This window comes from Trachemys scripta, chromosome 22 (assembly GCF_013100865.1).
Source record: "Trachemys scripta elegans isolate TJP31775 chromosome 22, CAS_Tse_1.0, whole genome shotgun sequence".
In the NCBI taxonomy this organism is placed as follows: Eukaryota; Metazoa; Chordata; order Testudines; family Emydidae; genus Trachemys; species Trachemys scripta.
The window spans coordinates 7,782,664-7,802,008 of NC_048319.1; the positions used below are offsets into that span (position 1 = coordinate 7,782,664).

Below are 19,345 nucleotides of genomic sequence, written 5' to 3' on the forward strand. Positions count from 1 at the left end.
AGAACAACCATTATTTCTGTTAGTGTCTGTACATATTCAAGTTACTTATAAAGGCACTGTGGTATTTAAGCACTGAATGAGAGCTAAAGTTCTGCATTTGTTTCAAATTTGTTCCAAAATATTCTCCATCCTCTTGGCTCCTTCAAAAGGAATCCTTCTTCATTTGCCAAATACGTAGACAAACTTACAATCTCTGCAGAATCTCATTCAAATGTGCTTCTGGCAGCACACAAGGCACACAACTTGGCGCATAGTTCTGCCTGAATGCAAGAAAATAACCTCTCAGCTTTCCAATGGCACCCCAATACATCAGCACTGTACTAGGAGTGTTCCACCGCACGCATTCTGAGACTTTAGCAGCCAGCCAGTATGACAGGAGACATTCATATTGAACAAACCCAAGCTATTTCCCCCAGACAAGTGGTAAGTGTTCCCTTTACAACTGTGGGGTTTGTTTTTGTTAGAACAATTAACAGAAGGCAGTAACCATAATTGAGGGGGAAATTGGTTATACGTGCTGCTAAAGCAAAAACGTCAAGTAAAATAAATGGGGTTTCTTCCTTCTCCAAGCACTCTAATTTCCAATTAACCAAGCTGAAGTTTGCATGAAGCTTTAGAATGTAACTTAATGATGCAAATCAGTGTAGGATATGAGCCCTGTATTTAAGAGCCTTTTAAGCTTATTTTACCAGAAATTCAGCTAGTCATAGAAGTAGTAACTTCTTGCGGAAGGAAACACATTCTGGTTACACAAATGTAATGTCCTACACAGTGTCAGGAATGTAATATTACTGAATCACTCAAGACTACCAAGCCAAAGTTTAACTTGAAAGCAGCTACCCATGATTTTTAAAAAGCTCTGCTATCAGGAGACAGACTTCTTCCTGTGAATCAAGATCTTTATAGCCCCTCAAAGCAGTAAAACTTCCAGAACTTGAAAAACTTAGTACTAAACCTAACAGTCTGAGATCACACAGAGCCTAGTAAAATCTGATTTTCATAGATACCATGTGATTTTACAAACTCAGTAACTGCCTTTTTCTTATAAGTACCCTTTGACCAACTAAAATAGAGCTGTCCTACTTTGGATAAACACCAAGATGTTGAACCAGGATTAGGAATAAATCTGGTTTTTAGACTGCAGACTACTCCTAGATTTCATTTATTTATTAAAGTCATCTATTTCACAGCAGCGGTCTGTTTTCAGCTATTTACATGAAGTACTTACACCCAATGTGTGTGCACGTCTGCAGTATCTGCAGACATTACAACATGTATGTGATGCAATAGACAGAGGTAGATATGAAAAATGAAAGATGACAGCCCCACTAGCGAAGTCCAGGAATCATGTCCTGGTGAGAAGCCCAGTTTCTAGAAGAGGTATTAGAACGTCTCCTAGGGCTCCATCCTTTTTATTTAAAATGTCAAGTTCTTAGCGCTCCCCAGACTACTATGATGGTGGTGAGATTCTCCACACTCCCACAGCCTTTGTTTTATATTCTACCACCAAATGAATTGAACAACACCTCACTTAGCTGCAGTTCATAGCTTTCTCAAGCAAAGCAACATGAAACTGACTACTGACATTTTCACTACCACCTATCAGATTCTAATTAGCAGTAATGAAATTATCCAGAATTAACTGATGAAGCTCTGAACAACAAGAGGCACTGATCTGTCTGCCTGCAGACTCAGGGAAACACTACAGTTGGTTTACAGCCAATTAATTTTCTTCACGATCATCAAAACTCTTAGGACTTGCCCATACATGAACATTATTCCAGAATAAGATAAGGTGTGAATTTAAAATTGAGTATCTATTTCTGAATGTGTCCAGACATGGAGTTACTTATTCGAGAACAGCAAACTAAACCAGAAGGGGGTACTTTTATGCTGATATAAGCGTGTCCACACATTGAGCTGTTTCTGAATAGCTCAATGTGTTGACAAGCCCTTGGATCAGTCTATAAATCACATTTCACCATCATCCCTATGCAGTGAAACTGACTGAAGATTAAGTTTAGGGGAGTTAAGACAAGTCATGCTCTAATTGGATAATGGTTCATATTGAGCAGACCACAACTATGTTCCCTACCCTCTTTGACCATATGTGTGTGTGTGTACACATTATATAGATATAGCTGAACTAAAATTGAAAAACACACAGCTTGTGAAAATGACCATTAAAGCCAACACTGACTGTATATGGGAGTATCCCCTAAGTTTCTAGCACAGGGGTCGGCAACCTTTCAGAAGTGGTGTGCTGAGACTTCATTTATTCACTCTAATTTAAGGTTTTGCGTGCCAGTCATACATTTTAACGTTTTTAGAAGGTCTCTTTCTATAAAAGTCTATAATATATAACTAAACTATTGTTGTATGTAAAGTAAATAAGGTTTTTAAAATGTTTAAGAAACTTCATTTAAAATTAAATTAAAATGCAGAGCCCCCGGACCAGTGGCCAAGCAGTGCGAGTGCCACTGAAAATCAGCTCGCGTGCCGCCTTCGGCACATGTGCCATAGGTTGCCTACCCCTATTCTAGCAAATACAGCCAAGCACCATCCCTCATGGAACATCCCAAACACAAAGTATAGAAACGTGTAAGAAAAAAAAATAATCACTAGATGGCAGCATAATCCATAGTTTTAAAAACAAAATGATTCCAGCTGACACCAGACAAAACTTGCCACAGTACTTCTCCAGTTTGAATCACTACATTATACTCAAATGTGCTGTTTAACCAGCCCCTTTGTCTTTACACTAATTCCTTGGTCTACTCTATTCACAGGCATACCCAGAACTAGTCACTTCTGCTAAGCCACAAACCTGTTAACACCCAATACCATGCGGTTCTCACTCATGAGAGCTAAAGAAAGGTAAATTCTTCCCTGCACAAACCACCATCTCTTCAGTAGATCTTTGCCAGCACTGCGTTCAAGCCACAAAAATGGTAAACAATGGGCTCAGGGGGGACCATACCCCTAATAGGAGGGAGGCTCTCTCATATACCAAGATATACTATTCCCTTACATTTTAACGCTCAAGGCTCACATAGGCTATGTCTTCACCACATAAAAGCTGTGCTTGATTTACCCAGGGTACAATCTGGATTGATTAACAGCTTTGTCCCCTCAGTTCTCCAAACTGGGGTGCCTTTTACATGCTTCGCTGTGAAGGTTACCACTCCTAGTCTCCACACACACAGCCTCCAGCATGTAAATTATTCCCAATTATAGTGTATGAGTCCCAGTCCCACATTTTCCCCCAGCTCTCTCCTGGACAATACAAGCTCATATAAAGTCCATAATTTTATTAATAGAAAACGATATCCCAAATGGAGTTTCCCAACACTTCAATCCAAACACATTGGTTTAGATAAAACAAAAAAGTTTATTAACTACAAAAGATAGGTTTTAAGTGACAACAAGTAACGAGGCATAAAAGTCAGAATTGATTACAAGAAAATAAATGTAAAATGCAACTAATGCCTAACTTAAGCTAAGTGAATTCAAAGCAAAGGTCTCTCTCACTACATGTTCTAGCAGTCTTACTAGCTGAATTCTTTAAGTCAGGATCTCTTCCCCAGTCCAAAACGGTCTCCTTTGTTCGTCAGGTGTTGTGGATGCCACGGCTAGAGAAGGGGAGGAATAATTTGGGGCATCTCCCCCCTCCTCTTATAGTTCTCTCTCTTCTTCGAGAAAGATCTCCAGCTGAGGTTTTGGAGACAAAGTCTATCTGGACAGGAACCCCCAGCTGTTTTGTCATGATTTAGATTTTCACCCACATCCTCTTCCCTGCCAAAGAATGGTCCATTTGACTTTGTTGACACCTGATTTGTGACTGCTCCTCTCAGACATGGAACATGTCTTAGAAACGCCATACAGAGGAATCCTATAACTTTACATGCAATGTTGCCACAAGTTTTAACAGGACAACAATAATAATCAGCACATTATGAGTTTTCAAATGATACCTCATGTGGTATACTTTGTACAAAATTTATCATAGTTCTGTAAAAGGGTGAATTATGGGGTCACAAAGTTAACGCTATTTTTTCAGGTTTCAGAGTAGCAGCCGTGTTACTCTGTATCTGCAAAAAGAACAGGAGTACTTGTGGCACCTTAGAGACTAACAAGTGGGCTGTAGCCCACGAAAGCTTATGCTCTAATAAATTTGTTAGTCTCTAAGGTGCCACAAGTACTCCTTTTTACTATATTTTCAGTGAATTCAAAGCCACGATGCTTTGCCAACATAAGCATCAGAAGAGCAAGAGGAGATGTGAATGAATGTTAAAGTAATGGCTTGTATTGTACCGTGTGGTCACTCCAGTGGGGCAGGAACATCTAATTAACACTACCCTTAGACTTGTTACTTTATTTGATCACAGTTTAAGACGGATTCCTTGTCTGAGGCCATGCAGCCCAGGGGGTAGAGAAGGTGGGAGTGTCACCCCCACTCGCTATGGGGAGGGGAACGTGAGGGGGATTTTTGGAGGGTGCCGGTTCATTACATGAAGAAAGGGACCAGGGCAGGTACCTGTTTGCCCCGGTAGAAGAGCCTCTGCCTGTCGGGTTCCACGCCCTCGCCGAACACCTCGTGTATCCTCAGCCGCAGCTCCTCCACCTTGGTGAGCTTGGAGAGCGAGTCCACCCGGTGGGTCTCCTTGCCATCCATGGTGCGCACCTGGATCCACATGGCGGCGGCTCTGCCAAGGAAGAAGGGGGAGCGGGTGACACACCTAGCAACAGGGATGTCTCAGGATGGGGGGGCGGGTCTAGGGCTGGTTCCACACCCAGATCCTGCAGGCAGACCCGCCTGGGGGCACCCCCCATCCTGGGGGACAGCTCTCTGCGAGACCGCGCTCCAGGGAGACGTTTAACCCCCCCCCCCCCGCTTAGGGACCATCCCGCCTCAGCCCTTCCCACCCCGGCCGGACACCCCCAGGACCAGCCCCCCCGGAGATCTCCCCAAGGCGGCCATCCCGCTACCCAGCCGGCCAGCCCCGCTGCGGGAGGCGGCCCTCAGCCCAGGACCATCCGCCGGCCGCCGCCCTGACCCACCCCGGCCGCTCGCTACGTTCCCAAGCGCCCACCTCAGCCACAAGTCGGGGGGCGACGCTCGGTCTTCAGCCACCGAATCAATGAGACCGCTCACCCTAACCCTCGCTCCGCTCCGAGCGGCCCGCCCTCTCCTCCCCCATTATTGGCTCGCAGCCGGCCGGCCTCAACGCCCATTGGCCCAGGCCCTACAGGCCCGCCCCGCCCTGCAACCTAGCCCGTTAGGCTGCGCCAGGCCATCCGTCTCCCTCCTCGCGGGCAGGCGCCGCGCGCCAACTGTATCTCGCGCCACAATTGAAACGCTCTCTTCAGTCTCGCGGAGTTTCCGCCCCACGACAGACATCTCGCGTGGTTATGTAAATGACAGAAGACAGCTGCCAGGCTTTTTAAAGGGGCAGTTCTAAAGGGTCAAGAGACCAGCGATGCCACTGAAGGTGCAAATCTTTCTCCTCCACTCTCCCTTTTGCAACGTTTGCAACGTTCCTTAGCCTTTATAGAGGGGCACATTCTGAGGGTGCATTTTATAGCCTGACAGGCAGAAGGACACGTCATTCGCCTACTCTTACTGCACTGCCTGCTTGCCCCGGGAGGAAGGAGTCCCTTGTTTGGGCATTAGCTACAGCATATCACAAATGAGAACTACCAGGTGCAAGCACAGACCAAGCAGCGTCCTTCTGCCAGGCTCTGAAATGCAAACGGGACCTCTTACCTTTTGGAGTTGGGGGTTTCCAAATGGCCATAGGATGACAATTAATTTGTCTTGTGCAAATCCAATTCTCTCCCCCCCCCCCAAAAAAAAGCCCATAGTATATAGGTTAAGAATAAACAAGTGCAAGATTTAGAAGGCCCATTCCCACATTTGCATCTCAGGGACTAGGGTGAGAGTATAGGAACTCCGTGTCCGATTGTTGCTTGCACTTAGGATGAGGGGAAACTTGTCTGCGTATTCAGTGGCAGCATATGGTGAATGTGGTCAGCAGATGCGTCTCCCAGTCCTCCAAGTGCATGCAGAGACCGTTACTACAAAAGCTGTGCTTCTACCAGCTTCAATCGTTCGATTTCTAGCTGCAAGAGTGGCCTTTTAAAACAAACACCTACAAATTTCAGGGAGTACTTGCGGGCGTGGGGACATGGGAATACAAACTGCACATTTGATGGTAGTCTATGGCAGTTTGCAAATCCTCTTCAAGGCAGTAAGTAGGTAGAAAGAGGTGATAGGTGCAGTTTAAATTTTAGAACTTGAGAACAGCAGGACACTTTTTTTGACTTGGGAGGGAGTTCCTTGTTTGTCATTCGCTGCCAATGAACATGTAGACCCAGAGGGCTCTCTCCAAGTACAACCAGAGCTCAAATCACAGGCAAGCAGCTCTCAATGCCACCCGGGAATAAGACATTTTAAACTTTCAATTGTTTTAGCTTTATTTATTTTATTTTTTTTCCTCAGGGGGAGGTATGTCCAAGTTGTGCATGCAATGGCAAGCCAATAAAATCTGCAAACCCACCAGTCCCTAAAATGAATTTCACATATAACTGCAAGATTTCTAGTTTCCGTTCACTTTCTGAAACGGCCTGCTCCCTGTTGGCAACTGTGACGGATGCAGGCGAAGACCGTGCCTGCTCATTACCTAAACCTATTATCCTCTCTAAAAATAGGCTTTAAAACATAAAAACCGATTGCGATCTCCAGACTGCCTTCCCATTGCATCTCAGGACTCGAGGCGCAGAGAACTTTGTCTCTGCTTGTACTTGGAGATGGGGAAAGGTAGAATCCGTTTATTATGCCATACCCGGTAAATGCTGCACTCTATAACTAGGGGCACCCAATTTTTAACTCTACTGACATACCATGAACTAGTTGGAGTTTGCGGGTAAGGGACAGAGCTGGGGAAAAGAGAGACTGCTTAAGAGACGGGGACTGTCTCTCCGAGGAGCTACTGTGTGTGTATCCCACGTTTGCACAGCCCACAGCAGCTGCGCCTTGTACGAGCAAGATCCCATCGTCTAACCATCGACATTATAAACACCCTGCGGGACTCAAAATGTCTCCCTGCTCGTTGGCATTTGCTGCTATAGCAAGACACTTTTTTTGGCATAGACTCGCCCTCTCTCTGTTTGCACTTGGGAGGCGGGCTCAGGGGATCCCCTGCTTCCTAGCTGCTGTCAGTGAATAAGCAATCTGCAAATGGCTCCTCCCTTCTACAACAAACTTTTTTTAAAATGCAAAAAAACACAAACAAAAAAAAAAACAAAAAACAAAACAAAACCCTTAAGTTGCTCCATTCCGCGTTGGTATTTCATAAGGGGTAGGGGCACCAGGACTTTTGCAGTGACTTGATCTCATACTTGAGCGACTTTCCTATAAGATACCACTGATGGGATAACTTCCCCCCTCCCTCCTTATCGCTATACTGCAAATAGTCCTTTACAGACAAATCTGCAGGTTACATCCCAGCTAGGACAGTTACAGGACCTCCGATGTTTGCAAAGACTTGGTTTCTGCTGGGGGAGGAGGCAAAGAGTCTCCCATTTGCCACAAGCTGCTCCCCGCTCACGCTGCAACCCCCCTTTCCTGCAAACAAGCCATTGCCATCTTCACCCCTCAGCCAGCCCCACTGCGGGACCACCACGAGACACTCACCTTTCGCAATCGGGTGCCTGCAACGGGGTGGGAGACCTGGGGAAAGGGCGCGCGCGGGTGCAAGCGATGCTCCGGTCCGCTTCGGGATTCAATGCAGCGCCAGGAGCCCGGAGCCGAGCCGCTCGCCCCTGCTACCGCCCGCGAACCCCGGCGGCTGGCTTTGGAGTTTGGCGCGGAAAAGCCCGGTGTGGGGCGGGCTCCTGCCGATTGGTGGCTGGTGGCGGGAATGAGGAAGACGGGGAGGAGCCCACGCCCGGCCCGGGGATGCCGGGGGCGGGGAGGGAGGGTTGCTGCGGCAGCACCCTGGGGTGCACCCTGCAGGCACGGGTGGGGAGGGAGGGCGCCGGGTGGGGTGCGCTGGGATGCGGGGACCGAAGCACGGGAGAGCTGGAAGGTGCCGCTGCATCCCGCCTGGGGCTTGCTTTGTTGCCAGTCCGACTCAAGACGCATGAGCCCCTGGGTCAGGTGTTGAGGCTCATGCCAGCCGGGCTTGGGAAGAGGTGAGCTCTCTCCCGTGGATGGTACAATGCCTACAGCGCCTTTCACCTCGGCCCTCTTCAGCGCCACCTCCCGAGAGAAATCGCTCCGCAGGAAAACGCTGCCTCCTCCGGGGTGGAACAGGGGGGACGTTGAACAGCGCACAGCCACGCCGCACAACGGGGCCGCGAGTTTCTAGGCAATAAACCACAGGAGAGGAGAGGGCTCTAGTTCACCGTCAGAAGCGCCATCCGAGGTCATGGCCTATAGAGCAACCATCTCCCCTCCATTGCACTTTGAACTCCATCCCCCTTGCTTGCAATGTATTGCGATGACAAATGTTGACCTGTCACCTCTGCCCTAAGCTACAGGTCTACCCTCCTGGGGAAACCACCTGATGGAGTCCCTTTCCCCATTTCCACTCTCCTCTGCAAGGACAGCCAGTCAGAGCTGCGGCCCCTGGCAAGCAGAACTCTCCCCTTCCCCTCAGGTACCACAGGAGATTGAGGCAAGGGGTGTAATGAGGCAAGGAACTGCTGGACACATATCATTTCCACAAAAAGGGGAGGGGTAAGGAGAAGAAAGAGCCCAGCAGCTCAGAGCAGGCTCTGTTCCTTCCATCCATGAAGATATCTCTGAAGTGCACAGGTTTGATATCATGCACACTCTCTCTCTCTCCTTTACTCAGCTCATCTCCCAGGATAACAGTTTAGCAAAAGAAATCAAGGCATCAAAAGCAGTTAAACACATGCCCAACTTGGAGCACGTGCTTCATTGCTTTCCTGAAGCCGGGCCAGTGCCTGCAAGAACAGTTAGTCTGCAGGCAAAAGCCCAGCACTTCCCCTGTGGCTCATAAAAAACAGGAGAAATATGGAGCATTACTCAGTCTGAAACAAACGGCAGCAGAACAATGGACCTCTCAGCAGACAGATTCCTCATGACGCCTCATAAGACACTTGCTGACAAAAAGTAATGCACGCAAGCTCCAAGGAAACTTGGCAAAGATGAGCAAGTGCCCTCCCCTGATGGCCACGACCCCTCAAACTGTCTTCCTGAAGTGTCCCCTCTCTCTAAGGAACAATCAAATCCCTAAAAGAGTCTCAGGAATCACAAGACTGGGGTTCTAGTCTCGGTTTTCCCTCCCAGTCTTTGTCCGTCTTGTCTATTGAGACTGTATATTTGGCCCCAGCACAATGGGACACTGATCTCAGTTGGGGCCACTAGGCACTACCATAATACAATACTAAATAAGAAGGCCCTCAAAAACATCATTAATGGAGCAAATCCTGAAAGCTGTAGGGCACCTGGCACTGCTATGGAAGCCAAGCAGACCTGCAGATGCTCCGCACCCACTGTAAGTGCGGTGATGTCACAAACCTTTGACATCACAGACACACAGATCCTTAGGAAGCACAGACAACCGCTGGCTTTTGTTCTTCCCCGATGTCGGTGGTGAAATCGATTAACCTGGTGCTGCCTGAAAAGAAGGTGTATTTGGCAGGCTCCAGCATAGCTGGCCAGGTGATTCTGACCCTTAACAACTCTTTGATCAACCCCACAGTAAAGGTAGAGCTCGTGGGAAGAGGCTATTTGGAGTGGAATGAAGAGACTAATGCTGACAAGGATTACAGCAGAGACATTATCTGCAATAACAAGGCTGACTACATCAATAAAACAAAGACATTCTATATAGAAGGTAAGGAATTGGAACCATAGAGGTCAAAGAACACAGAGTAAAACCTCACTAATTTTGCACTAGTGAACACAGGAATTGCCATATCGGATCAGATCAGTGATCATTCTAGCCCTGTATCCTGTCATTACCCCAACTACTTAAGAGGAAAATGCAAGAAACACTTCATTAGGCAGTTATGTGATAACCTGCCCACAGGAAGGATTTCTTCCTAGCCCTTATTGATTGGAGGTTGGCTTAAGCCCTGCAGCAGGAAGCTAAACTTTGGGCACTTTTTAAAAAATATGTAATTTTAGACTCTGGATGATCTCATTATCCATGTAACAGTCCAGTGCCTTTTATTCCCTCTGAACTCTTGGCTTCCATGAGAGCTTTATTTATTTGGATTTACATTTTTTTAAAGTGTGAATGAAAAATGGTGGTAATGGATATCCCAAGGTTAATTCTGTGTTTGTGCAGAAAAAGTATTTCCTTTGATCAGTTTTAAATGTGCTCCCTTTCAATTCCCGGGAATGTCCCCTTGTCCTTGTATTAGGAGAAAAGGAGAACAGGAGACCTAAGGTGAATGATGGTATTTTGCACATCAGAGCCAGTTTGAGACCCCCTTACTCTCACTTAGTAGTAGTTTACATCGTGCATAGTCCCATTGAAATCTAAGGATTTATTTGTGGAGTAAGGTACCACTCAGTGTGAATAACGGTATCACAATCTGGCCCATAGTGAGTGTGTATACATATAGTCAGAGTAATGCATCACTAAGACCTTGTCTAAATTAGGAGGGGTTTTCTGGTATAGTTATATCAGTATAGCTATATCAGCAAAATCCTCTGGAGTGAACACGTTTATACTGGGATAAAAGTGATTATACCAGTATAACATATGCCAATTCTCCCAGTCAGTATAATCTGTAATAGCATAAGCACAACTATACCAGTATAACTGCATCTACTCTAGGACTTTTACTGGCATAACTATGTAGGTAAAGAATCACCCCCCTAAATGACATATAGCTATGCCAGTCAAACCTCTAAGGCCTGGTCTACACTAGAAAATTAAGAACAGGAGTACTTGTGGCACCTTAGAGACTAACAAATTTATTAGAGCATAAGCTTTCGTGGGCTACAGCCCACTTCTTAGTCCACGAAAGCTTATGCTCTAATAAATTTGTTAGTCTCTAAGGTGCCACAAGTACTCCTGTTCTTCTTTTTGTGGATACAGACTAACACGGCTGTTACTCTGAAACTAGGAAATTAGGTCAGCATAACTACATTGCTCAGGACTGTGAAAAATCCACAGCCCTGAGTTACGTAGTTAAACCAATGAATCTAAGTCCCCGTATAGACACCGTTAGGCTGACAGAAGAATTCTTGCACTGACCTAGCTACCACCTCTGGGGGAGGTGGATTACCTATGCTGACAGGAGAATCCCTCCTCTCAATGTAGGTAGTGTCTACACTAGGGGTTCTCAACCTATTTACCATGGAGCTTTCTATGTGTTATGTGGGCCACATCCACACAATATATATACTACCTGTATGGCCCTGAGGATGTCACATGGGCCGCAGCTATGCACTGATTGGGTTGCAAGCAGCCCCCCGGCCAGGGGTTGAGAACCACTGGTCTACAATGAAGAACTACGATGCAGCTGTACCACTGTAGCATTTTAAATGCAGACGAGTCCTAAGTGTAGGCCAGGCATCAATGTGCTTTGTTCATTTATTTTGTCAACTGTCATTTTTAATATATTTATGTGCTGATAAATGTACCACAGTACATCTTGTAAAAATATTGAAGTCTTGATAATATGAGACCTCACTATGGCTTATGCTGTTATATCCTTGCTGAGAGGCAGGGAGGTTATGAGCTACACAGAGGAGGTAAATGAAAATTAGTCAGGGTCTTACTGTGTTTTAAATATACAGAATTAGTTAACCCCCGATGTTTACAGGAATATAAAAGCAGTGGGTTGTGAACAACTCCTAGATAGTTAAGAGTTGAAGGTTAGTCTGCACGTCAATGCATTAAATCTTGGATTTGACCTATGACCTCCAATGGTCAGACTTCAACTCCTCCTAGACTATTAGGATTTAAAGGCTGGGCCCAACCAGAAAGGTCATTTTTCCTACATGTGCAATCAAGTCTTGGATTTGACCTATTACCTCTCACCGTGGCAAGTAAATTCCTCCTACAAGTTGAAAGTTGTGCCAGGTGTTATTGTAAATCTAGGGTGAAATTGTCTTTCCGATATTTAGCATAATAATAACAAGCAGTGCTCCTATCACACATTTCAACTCTATATCTTAAAGGCCAAATGTTTCAAAATTGGGTGCCTAAAGGCAGGCACTTAAATCCATATTTAGTCTCCTAAATAAACTGCCTGATTTTCAGAGATACTGAGAAACCACAACTCTCAAGGTTTCTTTCACAAAATTTACCAGCAGTCCTATACCAGTATAATTATATCACTATAGCTATGCAGTATAACTCCCTATGTGCACATTCTCTTTGGGGATTTAGAGTGCCTTTTTCAGTTTAGCTTATGTCTCTTTAGAAGCGGTTTAAACTAAACTGAAAACAAAAGGCATTCTAAATCCCCAAAGAGTACATGTATGTGGGGGATTATATCAGAAAGATGGTCTTATCAGTTCAAAGTGAGACAAGGCCAACTTTAGCTTGGTGTGAGCAGGAAATCTCTCCGTTAAATTAAATGTAATTGCACCTGCTTACATTACAAACTGAATTTAAGAAAGAGGCAGGAGCAGAGACACTGAAATGATTTGCCATGGCCTTGCATCTTGTGTCATTCACATTAATGCAAAGTGAAAGTAAAATATTATCACTGGTGCAAGTGATCTGATAGCAATTTTACCCCCACTTTGCACGGGTGTAACTGAAAACACAAAAAGCCAGGCGGTGGAGAACTAGGCTCTGTGAGGGTTTGTTGTATCCAGTGACACCAGTAAAGGAGTAGATATTCATTCCACTGCCTGATTTCTGTAGGGTTTGAGAACTGTTGAGCACCCTTCATGCCTAGTGACCACATTCACAGTTCAGGGCGCTCAGCATTTGGCAGAAGCAGACCCCTAAAAATAATTTGCAAGCAGCTGTGGGTTGCTATCCTCATTAAAAAATTCCATCGAGAATGCAAGGCAGCCCATAAATAAGAGGTGATCTTTTAGCTTGGTAAGTGAGGGAGTGTCGTTTGGCTTTCAGGTAACTGGCTGGCTTCAGGCACCCACATCTTTGACTTCAATTTCAACTTACCTGACAGACTTCCATCGACATTCAGCAGCAACATAGCCCGTGTCTCCTACTTCCTCAAAGCCTCCTGCGCCACCCGAGAGCTCATCTTAGCCAAGCAGAAGAAATATTTACTGGTGCAAGGGACCTCCTATGGCCTCCTTAAAAATAAAATAGAATCCCAGGTAAGGTAAATAGAGAATATTCGTCCTGTGACAGGAGGAGAGAAAAAGAATGTAAGGGTCCGGTGCTGCTCCCAATGAGGTCTAGCTAGCTATTTGTGCCACGCCCATCCCCATGGTATTGGAGCGCCCTTGCAAAACTACGTAAGTCCAGACAGCTGGTCTACACACAGAACCTAGAATGGTCTCATCTCTCCCCTTTTCCAAAGACATGTAGTTTGGCCTACGAGGTGCTTTGGAGAGCAAGACCAGGACTTGGGAGCTGGTTCAAACAAATATGGGGACCCACAGGAAAGCCACTTGAATCAGGGCCGCGCACTCTAAGGCCATGGCTACGTGCTGTACCATGTGCCACTTGAAGTACATCGCATAATGACAGGTTTAGTCCATGAAAGCTTATGCTCTAATAAATTTGTTAGTCTCTAAGGTGCCACAAGTACTCCTGTTCTTCTTTTTTTGAAGTACATCGGTATACTTAAAGCACTACTCTCCAGCCTCACCCAACCCCACCCCAAAGTGGATGCCGTTTTACTGGTATAAAGATGCTTATATCAGTAACAATAAAAGTCACACCCCTGACGGACATTGTTACAAAAGTGGTGTGCAGGCCAAGCCTAAGAGTCAGTGACCTTCTCCCACCTAATTGCTCGGCGTTGTCAGCTAAGGGGATGCAATTCCATGGAAGGTAAGGGGTAGCAATAGGATAGCATGTATGTTTGTGGAGGGCAGTTGGGGAATTAGTGGCTGGAAGTTTCCTATTAAAGAGGAGAATAGGGGAAATAGGAGATGTGCCCCAACAGGGCCATGGTGAAAGGAGGAGACACCTCGATTCCTCAGGGCTCCACATCAAGTGACACTGTAAAAGGAAAACGTCATCTCACATTTCAGACCATCCCACAGGGACCCCCATAACTCTAGGCTTTGGTAGCATCATCTGCCTCAGCCCCACCAGGGCTTTCTAGTCCAATCTGATATTCAACTGGCAGCCAGTGAAGAGATGGAGCACTGGAGTAATGTGGTCTCATTAGCCTACGTTGATCAACAGATGTGCTGCAGGTGTTCCCTGTGTCTTCTTTCTCAAGCGTACAGGCTGAACTTTCCTGATATTTATAGGAAGGTTTAAAAAAAGAACAGGCATGGGGGGGAAAAAGAACTTCCAGGCCTTTTCTCTTTATCATAAAGCAGAAAAAAATCCATACAACCATTATCTGTTTCCATTGAAGATCATTGTTAAAATTACAGTGATTTAATCAACAGAAACATTGGAATTAATTTTTGTAGCTACTTGGCTATATTACTAAGAGGAGCCAATAAGCATCATCAGATGCATCTTGAATAATTATCAGTAATAATGCAGAAAAGCAGAAGTGTTCCATAAATATTTCTGTTCTTTATTTGGGAAACAACCAGACGATGTAGTCATGTCATATATGATGATGACACTCCTTCCACTAGTATCTCAGGATGATGTTAAACAGCGCTACTGTAGTTAGATATTTAGCAGGTCAAGACAGCAGGTCAAAATAACTTGCCTCCAAGAGTTTTAAAAGAGCTGACGGAGGAGCTCGCTAGCCCACTAATGTTGATTTTCAATAAGTCTTGGAACACTGGGGGTATTCCAGAAGACTGGAAGAAAGCTAATGTTGTGCCAATATTTTAAATGGGAAAAGGGGATGACCCAGGTAATTATAGACCTGTTAGTCGGACATGAGTCCCAGGCAAGATAATGGAACGGTTAATACAGGCCTCGATTAATACAAAAATTAAAGGTGAATAATACAATTAATGCCAATCGCCAGGGGTTTATGGAAAACAGATCCTGTCAAACTAACTTGATATATTTTTGATGAGATTACATATTTGGTTGATAAAGCTCATAATGTTGGTGTAACATACTTAGACTTCTGTAACTCATTTGACTAGGTACCACATGACATTTTGATTGAAAATCTAAACAATATGAAATTAGCATGGCTCATATTAAATGGATTAAAAACTAGTTAACTGATAGGTCTCAAAATGTAATTGTAATCATCATGCAAGGGGTGGGTTTCTAGTGGAGTCCTGCAGGGATCAGTTTTTGGCCCTACACTATTTAATATTCTTGTCAATGACCTGGAAAAAAAACATAAAATCATCACTGATAAAGTTTGCAGATGACACAAAAATTGGGGGAGTGGTAAATACTGAAGAGGACAGGATTGCTTGGTAAGCAAGGTACAAGCAAAACAATGTGTGCTTTAATATAGCTAAATGTAATTGTATACACCTAGGAACAAAGAATACAGACAATACTCACAGGATGAGGGACTTTACGTTGGGAAGTAGTGACTCTGAAAAAGATTTGGCCGTCCTGGTGGATAATCAGCTGAACATGAGCTCCTGGGTGCAATGCTGTGGCCAAAATAGCTAATGCAATCCTTGGATGCATAAACAGGGGAATCTCAAGCAGGAGTTATTTTACTCCTGACGATGGTGCAGTTGCCACTAGAATACGCTGTCCAGGTCTGGTGTCCACAATTCAAGAAAGACGTTGATAAACTGGAGAGAGTTCTGAGAAGAGCCACGAGAATGAGTAAAGGATTAGGAAACCTGCCTTATAGTGATAGGTAGATTGAGCTGCCTGCTCAGTATCTTAACAAAGGGCTGATCTACACTGGGGGGGGCGGAAATCGATCCAAGATACGCAACTTCAGCTACGCGAATAGCGTAACTGAAGTCGAAGTATCTTGGATCGAATGACCTAGGGTCCAGACGGTGCGGGATCGACGGCTGCGGCTCCCCCGTCGACGGTGCTACCGCCACTCGCTCTGGTGGAGTTCCGGAGTCGACGGTGAGCGCGTTCGGGGATCGATATATCGCGTCTTAACAAGACGCGATATATCGATCCCGGAGAAATCGATTGCTACCCGCCGATACGGCAGGTAGTGAAGACGTACCCAAAGAGGAGTTTAAGGGGTGACTTGATTACACTTTATAAGTATTGTGACAGACCCAGACCAGTGGGGTACAGGAGTCTGGTAGAGGGCAAATATACTGGTCACTGGATGAGTAGTTTTCTGTTCCCTGAGTGACCAGAGCAGGGGCTGCACTAGAGTAATCAGGAACCTGCTAAGGTAGGCAGGCTAATTAGGACACCTGGAGCCAATTAAGAAGAAGCTGCTAGAATCAATTAAGGCAGGCTAATCAGGGCACCTGGGTTTTAAAAGGAGCTCACTTCAGTTTGTGGTGCGAGTGTGAGGAGCTGGGAGCAAGAGGTGCAAGGAGCTGAGAGTGAGCTGCTGGAGGATTGAGGAGCACAAGTGTTAACAGACACCAGGAGAAATGTCCTCACACATTGTTTTCCTTGAACAGTAATTATGCATGTTCTTATTTCATGGCTACATTATACATATACACCCAGGGATCAGTCTTGAAAATATTACTCACCTGAGTAGTCCTACTGAACTCAATGAGTAAGTAGAGCTACTCGCATGCCTCAGGATTAGCCCCTTTGACTGCAAATTCATTATGGTAGAGACATGGGGCCTGATTCCCATTTACAGTACGGCCCCTTTGCACTGCCAGAGTGGTGTAAAAGGGCCTGAGCGTGAATGAGAATCCGGACTGTAGAGCCAAACTCTGCTCTCTCTCTCAAGTGTAAATCAGGATTAACTCTGTTGAAGTCAATGGAATTATGGGAGTGTCAGTGAGCTCGGATTCAGGCCTATGGTCTTTTATTACTTGACTTGTATTATTGACTGCACAGTTTATGGTGTGGCGTAAATAATATAGTGATTCCTAACCTTATTACTCTCTTTAGTTGTTTGTTTTAAATGGCACCGTCGGCAAATTCTGCCATCTGCCTTCCTGACGCGTGCACCACGAGATAACACTTCTCTACCCCACAGGGTGGATGATGAGGCTTCATTCATTCTTGTTTGTGACATGCTTTGAGATTCGTGGATGGAAGGGGCTAGAGAAGTGTGACTGTTAATGTTGTTCTTTTGCTTTGGGGTCTGAGCCCTTGAGTGAACTTTGCACTGCATATAATCTGTCTGTTACTGAAATCCCCTACACTGAGACCTAATGCTAATCACTGCATCAAGATGGTGAGAAAATGCTACTTTTAATGGCCTGTTTGTGACCTTCCCCTGAATTTGGTGTAGATATATATTGTGGGCATTTCCCTTGCGCTCTACTGGATGGAATCAGGACTGCTAAGTTGTGTGTCATATGCCCTGTACTGCTAACACAAATTCTCCTTTAGCTCAAATGACAGCTTCCATGAAGTACAAAGGGCCACATATGCAGCATGAAGTTTTGGGTGTCTGCAGATTTCTTTCAGTGTGAAGCAGCCTCTGCTCCTGCAACTGCAGTTCCATGTGGGTAAGGAACCGAGGCAATCATATTGTATCCTGTGATAGGCACTCACCGTACTCTACCTTCCCTCCCCTCCCCATACAGTACCCTTTGGTGGTGGAAGTCAACAAGCACGTAGCTTATCATTGCTGCTTCAAACACGGCCTCGTCATCCTCCGGATTTCCCTGGTGAAAAACACATTCGCCCCCGGTGAACAGATCATCTTCACGACAGAGATCGACAACCAGACAGGCAGGTCCATCAGGAAGGTGGTTTTTGCCTTGTACTCAATCATCCTCTACCTGGGCTACACCGTCAGGGCAGAACGGCGCTCCTTAGAAGACCGAAACGAAGTGATGAGGCTGGAGTCCAGGACCAAGGCAGCCCCCTTTGAGGTCACAAAGATCACCAGCATGTTCTCTCTGCCCAAGTTACTGTCTGTCAGCAGCATGTCCATAGCCAATGAAATCATGGAAGTCCGGTATGAGCTGATAGGGACAGTTTACCTTCCCTGGTCCATGACCACAATTGTGGCCAAAGTGCCTATCATCATAAGAACCACAGCTGTAGGCATCCCTGAGGACTAGCAGAGGGGTGCAGAAGCAAAGTGACCACATGGACACACCCAGCGTTTTCAGACAAATCTCTATACAGTGATCCAGGAACAAGTTTGCTGAGGTCCAGATAATAAAGGTTTCCTGTGAACCATGTGTGCGCCAGCTGCCTGATTTCACAACAGGGCTTTGCACAAGCGGGTTCTGGATTGGGCCGAGGTGCCAGAATGAGTCACAAAATGAGGGAGGGTGGGGCTAGCTAGGACCCAAGAGCAGGGTGAGAATACAAAGCGATGCTGCCTGCCTCCCAACTCAGGGTTGCAATGTGTTCTAGTTAGATCAGAGGAAGGGTCATCAAGAGCCCTGGGTTCTAACCTCAGCTCCGCTGCTGTCTCACTGCTTCTCTGTGCCTCGGGTTCCCGCTCTGTAGAATGGGGATAATACTAGAGCAGACCCACAGGTTCATTCCCCACCCACCCAAGTGTCTTGTGTCATGGTTTGTCTGGACGTGAGACGGAAGACCTAGGTCAGTGGCCTGGACCCAGGAGGACAAATATCCTTTAAATAGCTGGCCCCAGGGGGACACACATACTGGGGGCAGAGACAACACCTAAAGGTGTGGAGCTGGCAAGTCCAGGGAAGAATGGAGGAGCAGGCCTGGGTGGAGAACTGGCAGGTGGAGAACCAGCAGCAGAGGGCTGGGAAAGCGGGCAGGAACAAGCCAGCCTGCCTGCTGAATGGGTAGCATCAGGGGAGGCTGGGGAAAGAAACCAGGCTGCGTGGGATTGCATATGGAGCCTGGGGAGGGGCAGAGGCTGGGAAGGCACTAACGGAGCCACCAGGGTGGGAAGGGGACCAGGCAGCAGGTATATAGGGAGCAAAAGATACATGAGACCCCTCTGCATCTTCTGGTGCAGAGAGGAGGCTGCCAGGCACTGTAGCAATCCCCTAGCCAGGAAAACAATATAGGGTCTACAAAAACAACAAGGAGTCTGGTGGCACCTTAAAGACTAACAGATTTATTTGGGCATAAGCTTTCGTGAGTAAAAACCTCACTTCTTCAGATGCATCCGAAGAAGTGAGGTTTTTACTCACGAAAACTTATGCCCAAATAAATCTGTTAGTCTTTAAGGTGCCACCAGACTCCTTGTTGTTTTTGTA

General features: G+C 45.9%; 2 protein-coding genes across 4 annotated transcripts in view; one reads left to right on the top strand and one right to left on the bottom strand.

Annotated features, from left to right (window-relative positions):
• Window positions 1-19,345, bottom strand: part of UHRF1 (ubiquitin like with PHD and ring finger domains 1) — a 43,308-nt gene that overhangs the window by 19,123 nt on the left and 4,840 nt on the right. Inside the window, exons 2-3 of one of the 3 annotated variants that reach the window (XM_034755121.1) lie at window positions 13,131-13,267; window positions 4,538-4,706 (exon numbers count right to left, since the gene is read on the bottom strand). In XM_034755121.1, coding sequence (XP_034611012.1) covers window positions 4,538-4,696 — 159 coding nt within the window. In that variant the 5' untranslated portion in view covers window positions 4,697-4,706; window positions 13,131-13,267. Of the gene's footprint in view, window positions 1-4,537; window positions 4,707-5,093; window positions 5,208-7,696; window positions 7,959-13,130; window positions 13,268-19,345 lie in introns of those variants that run through there. The other 2 variants (XM_034755119.1, XM_034755120.1) reach the window with 2 other exon arrangements.
• Window positions 9,082-18,279, top strand: ARRDC5 (arrestin domain containing 5). Its single transcript, XM_034755144.1, has 3 exons — window positions 9,082-9,869; window positions 13,080-13,291; window positions 17,735-18,279. Exons 1-3 carry the CDS (start codon window positions 9,617-9,619, stop codon window positions 18,215-18,217), a joined length of 948 nt encoding a protein of 315 aa, XP_034611035.1. The 5' UTR covers window positions 9,082-9,616; the 3' UTR covers window positions 18,218-18,279.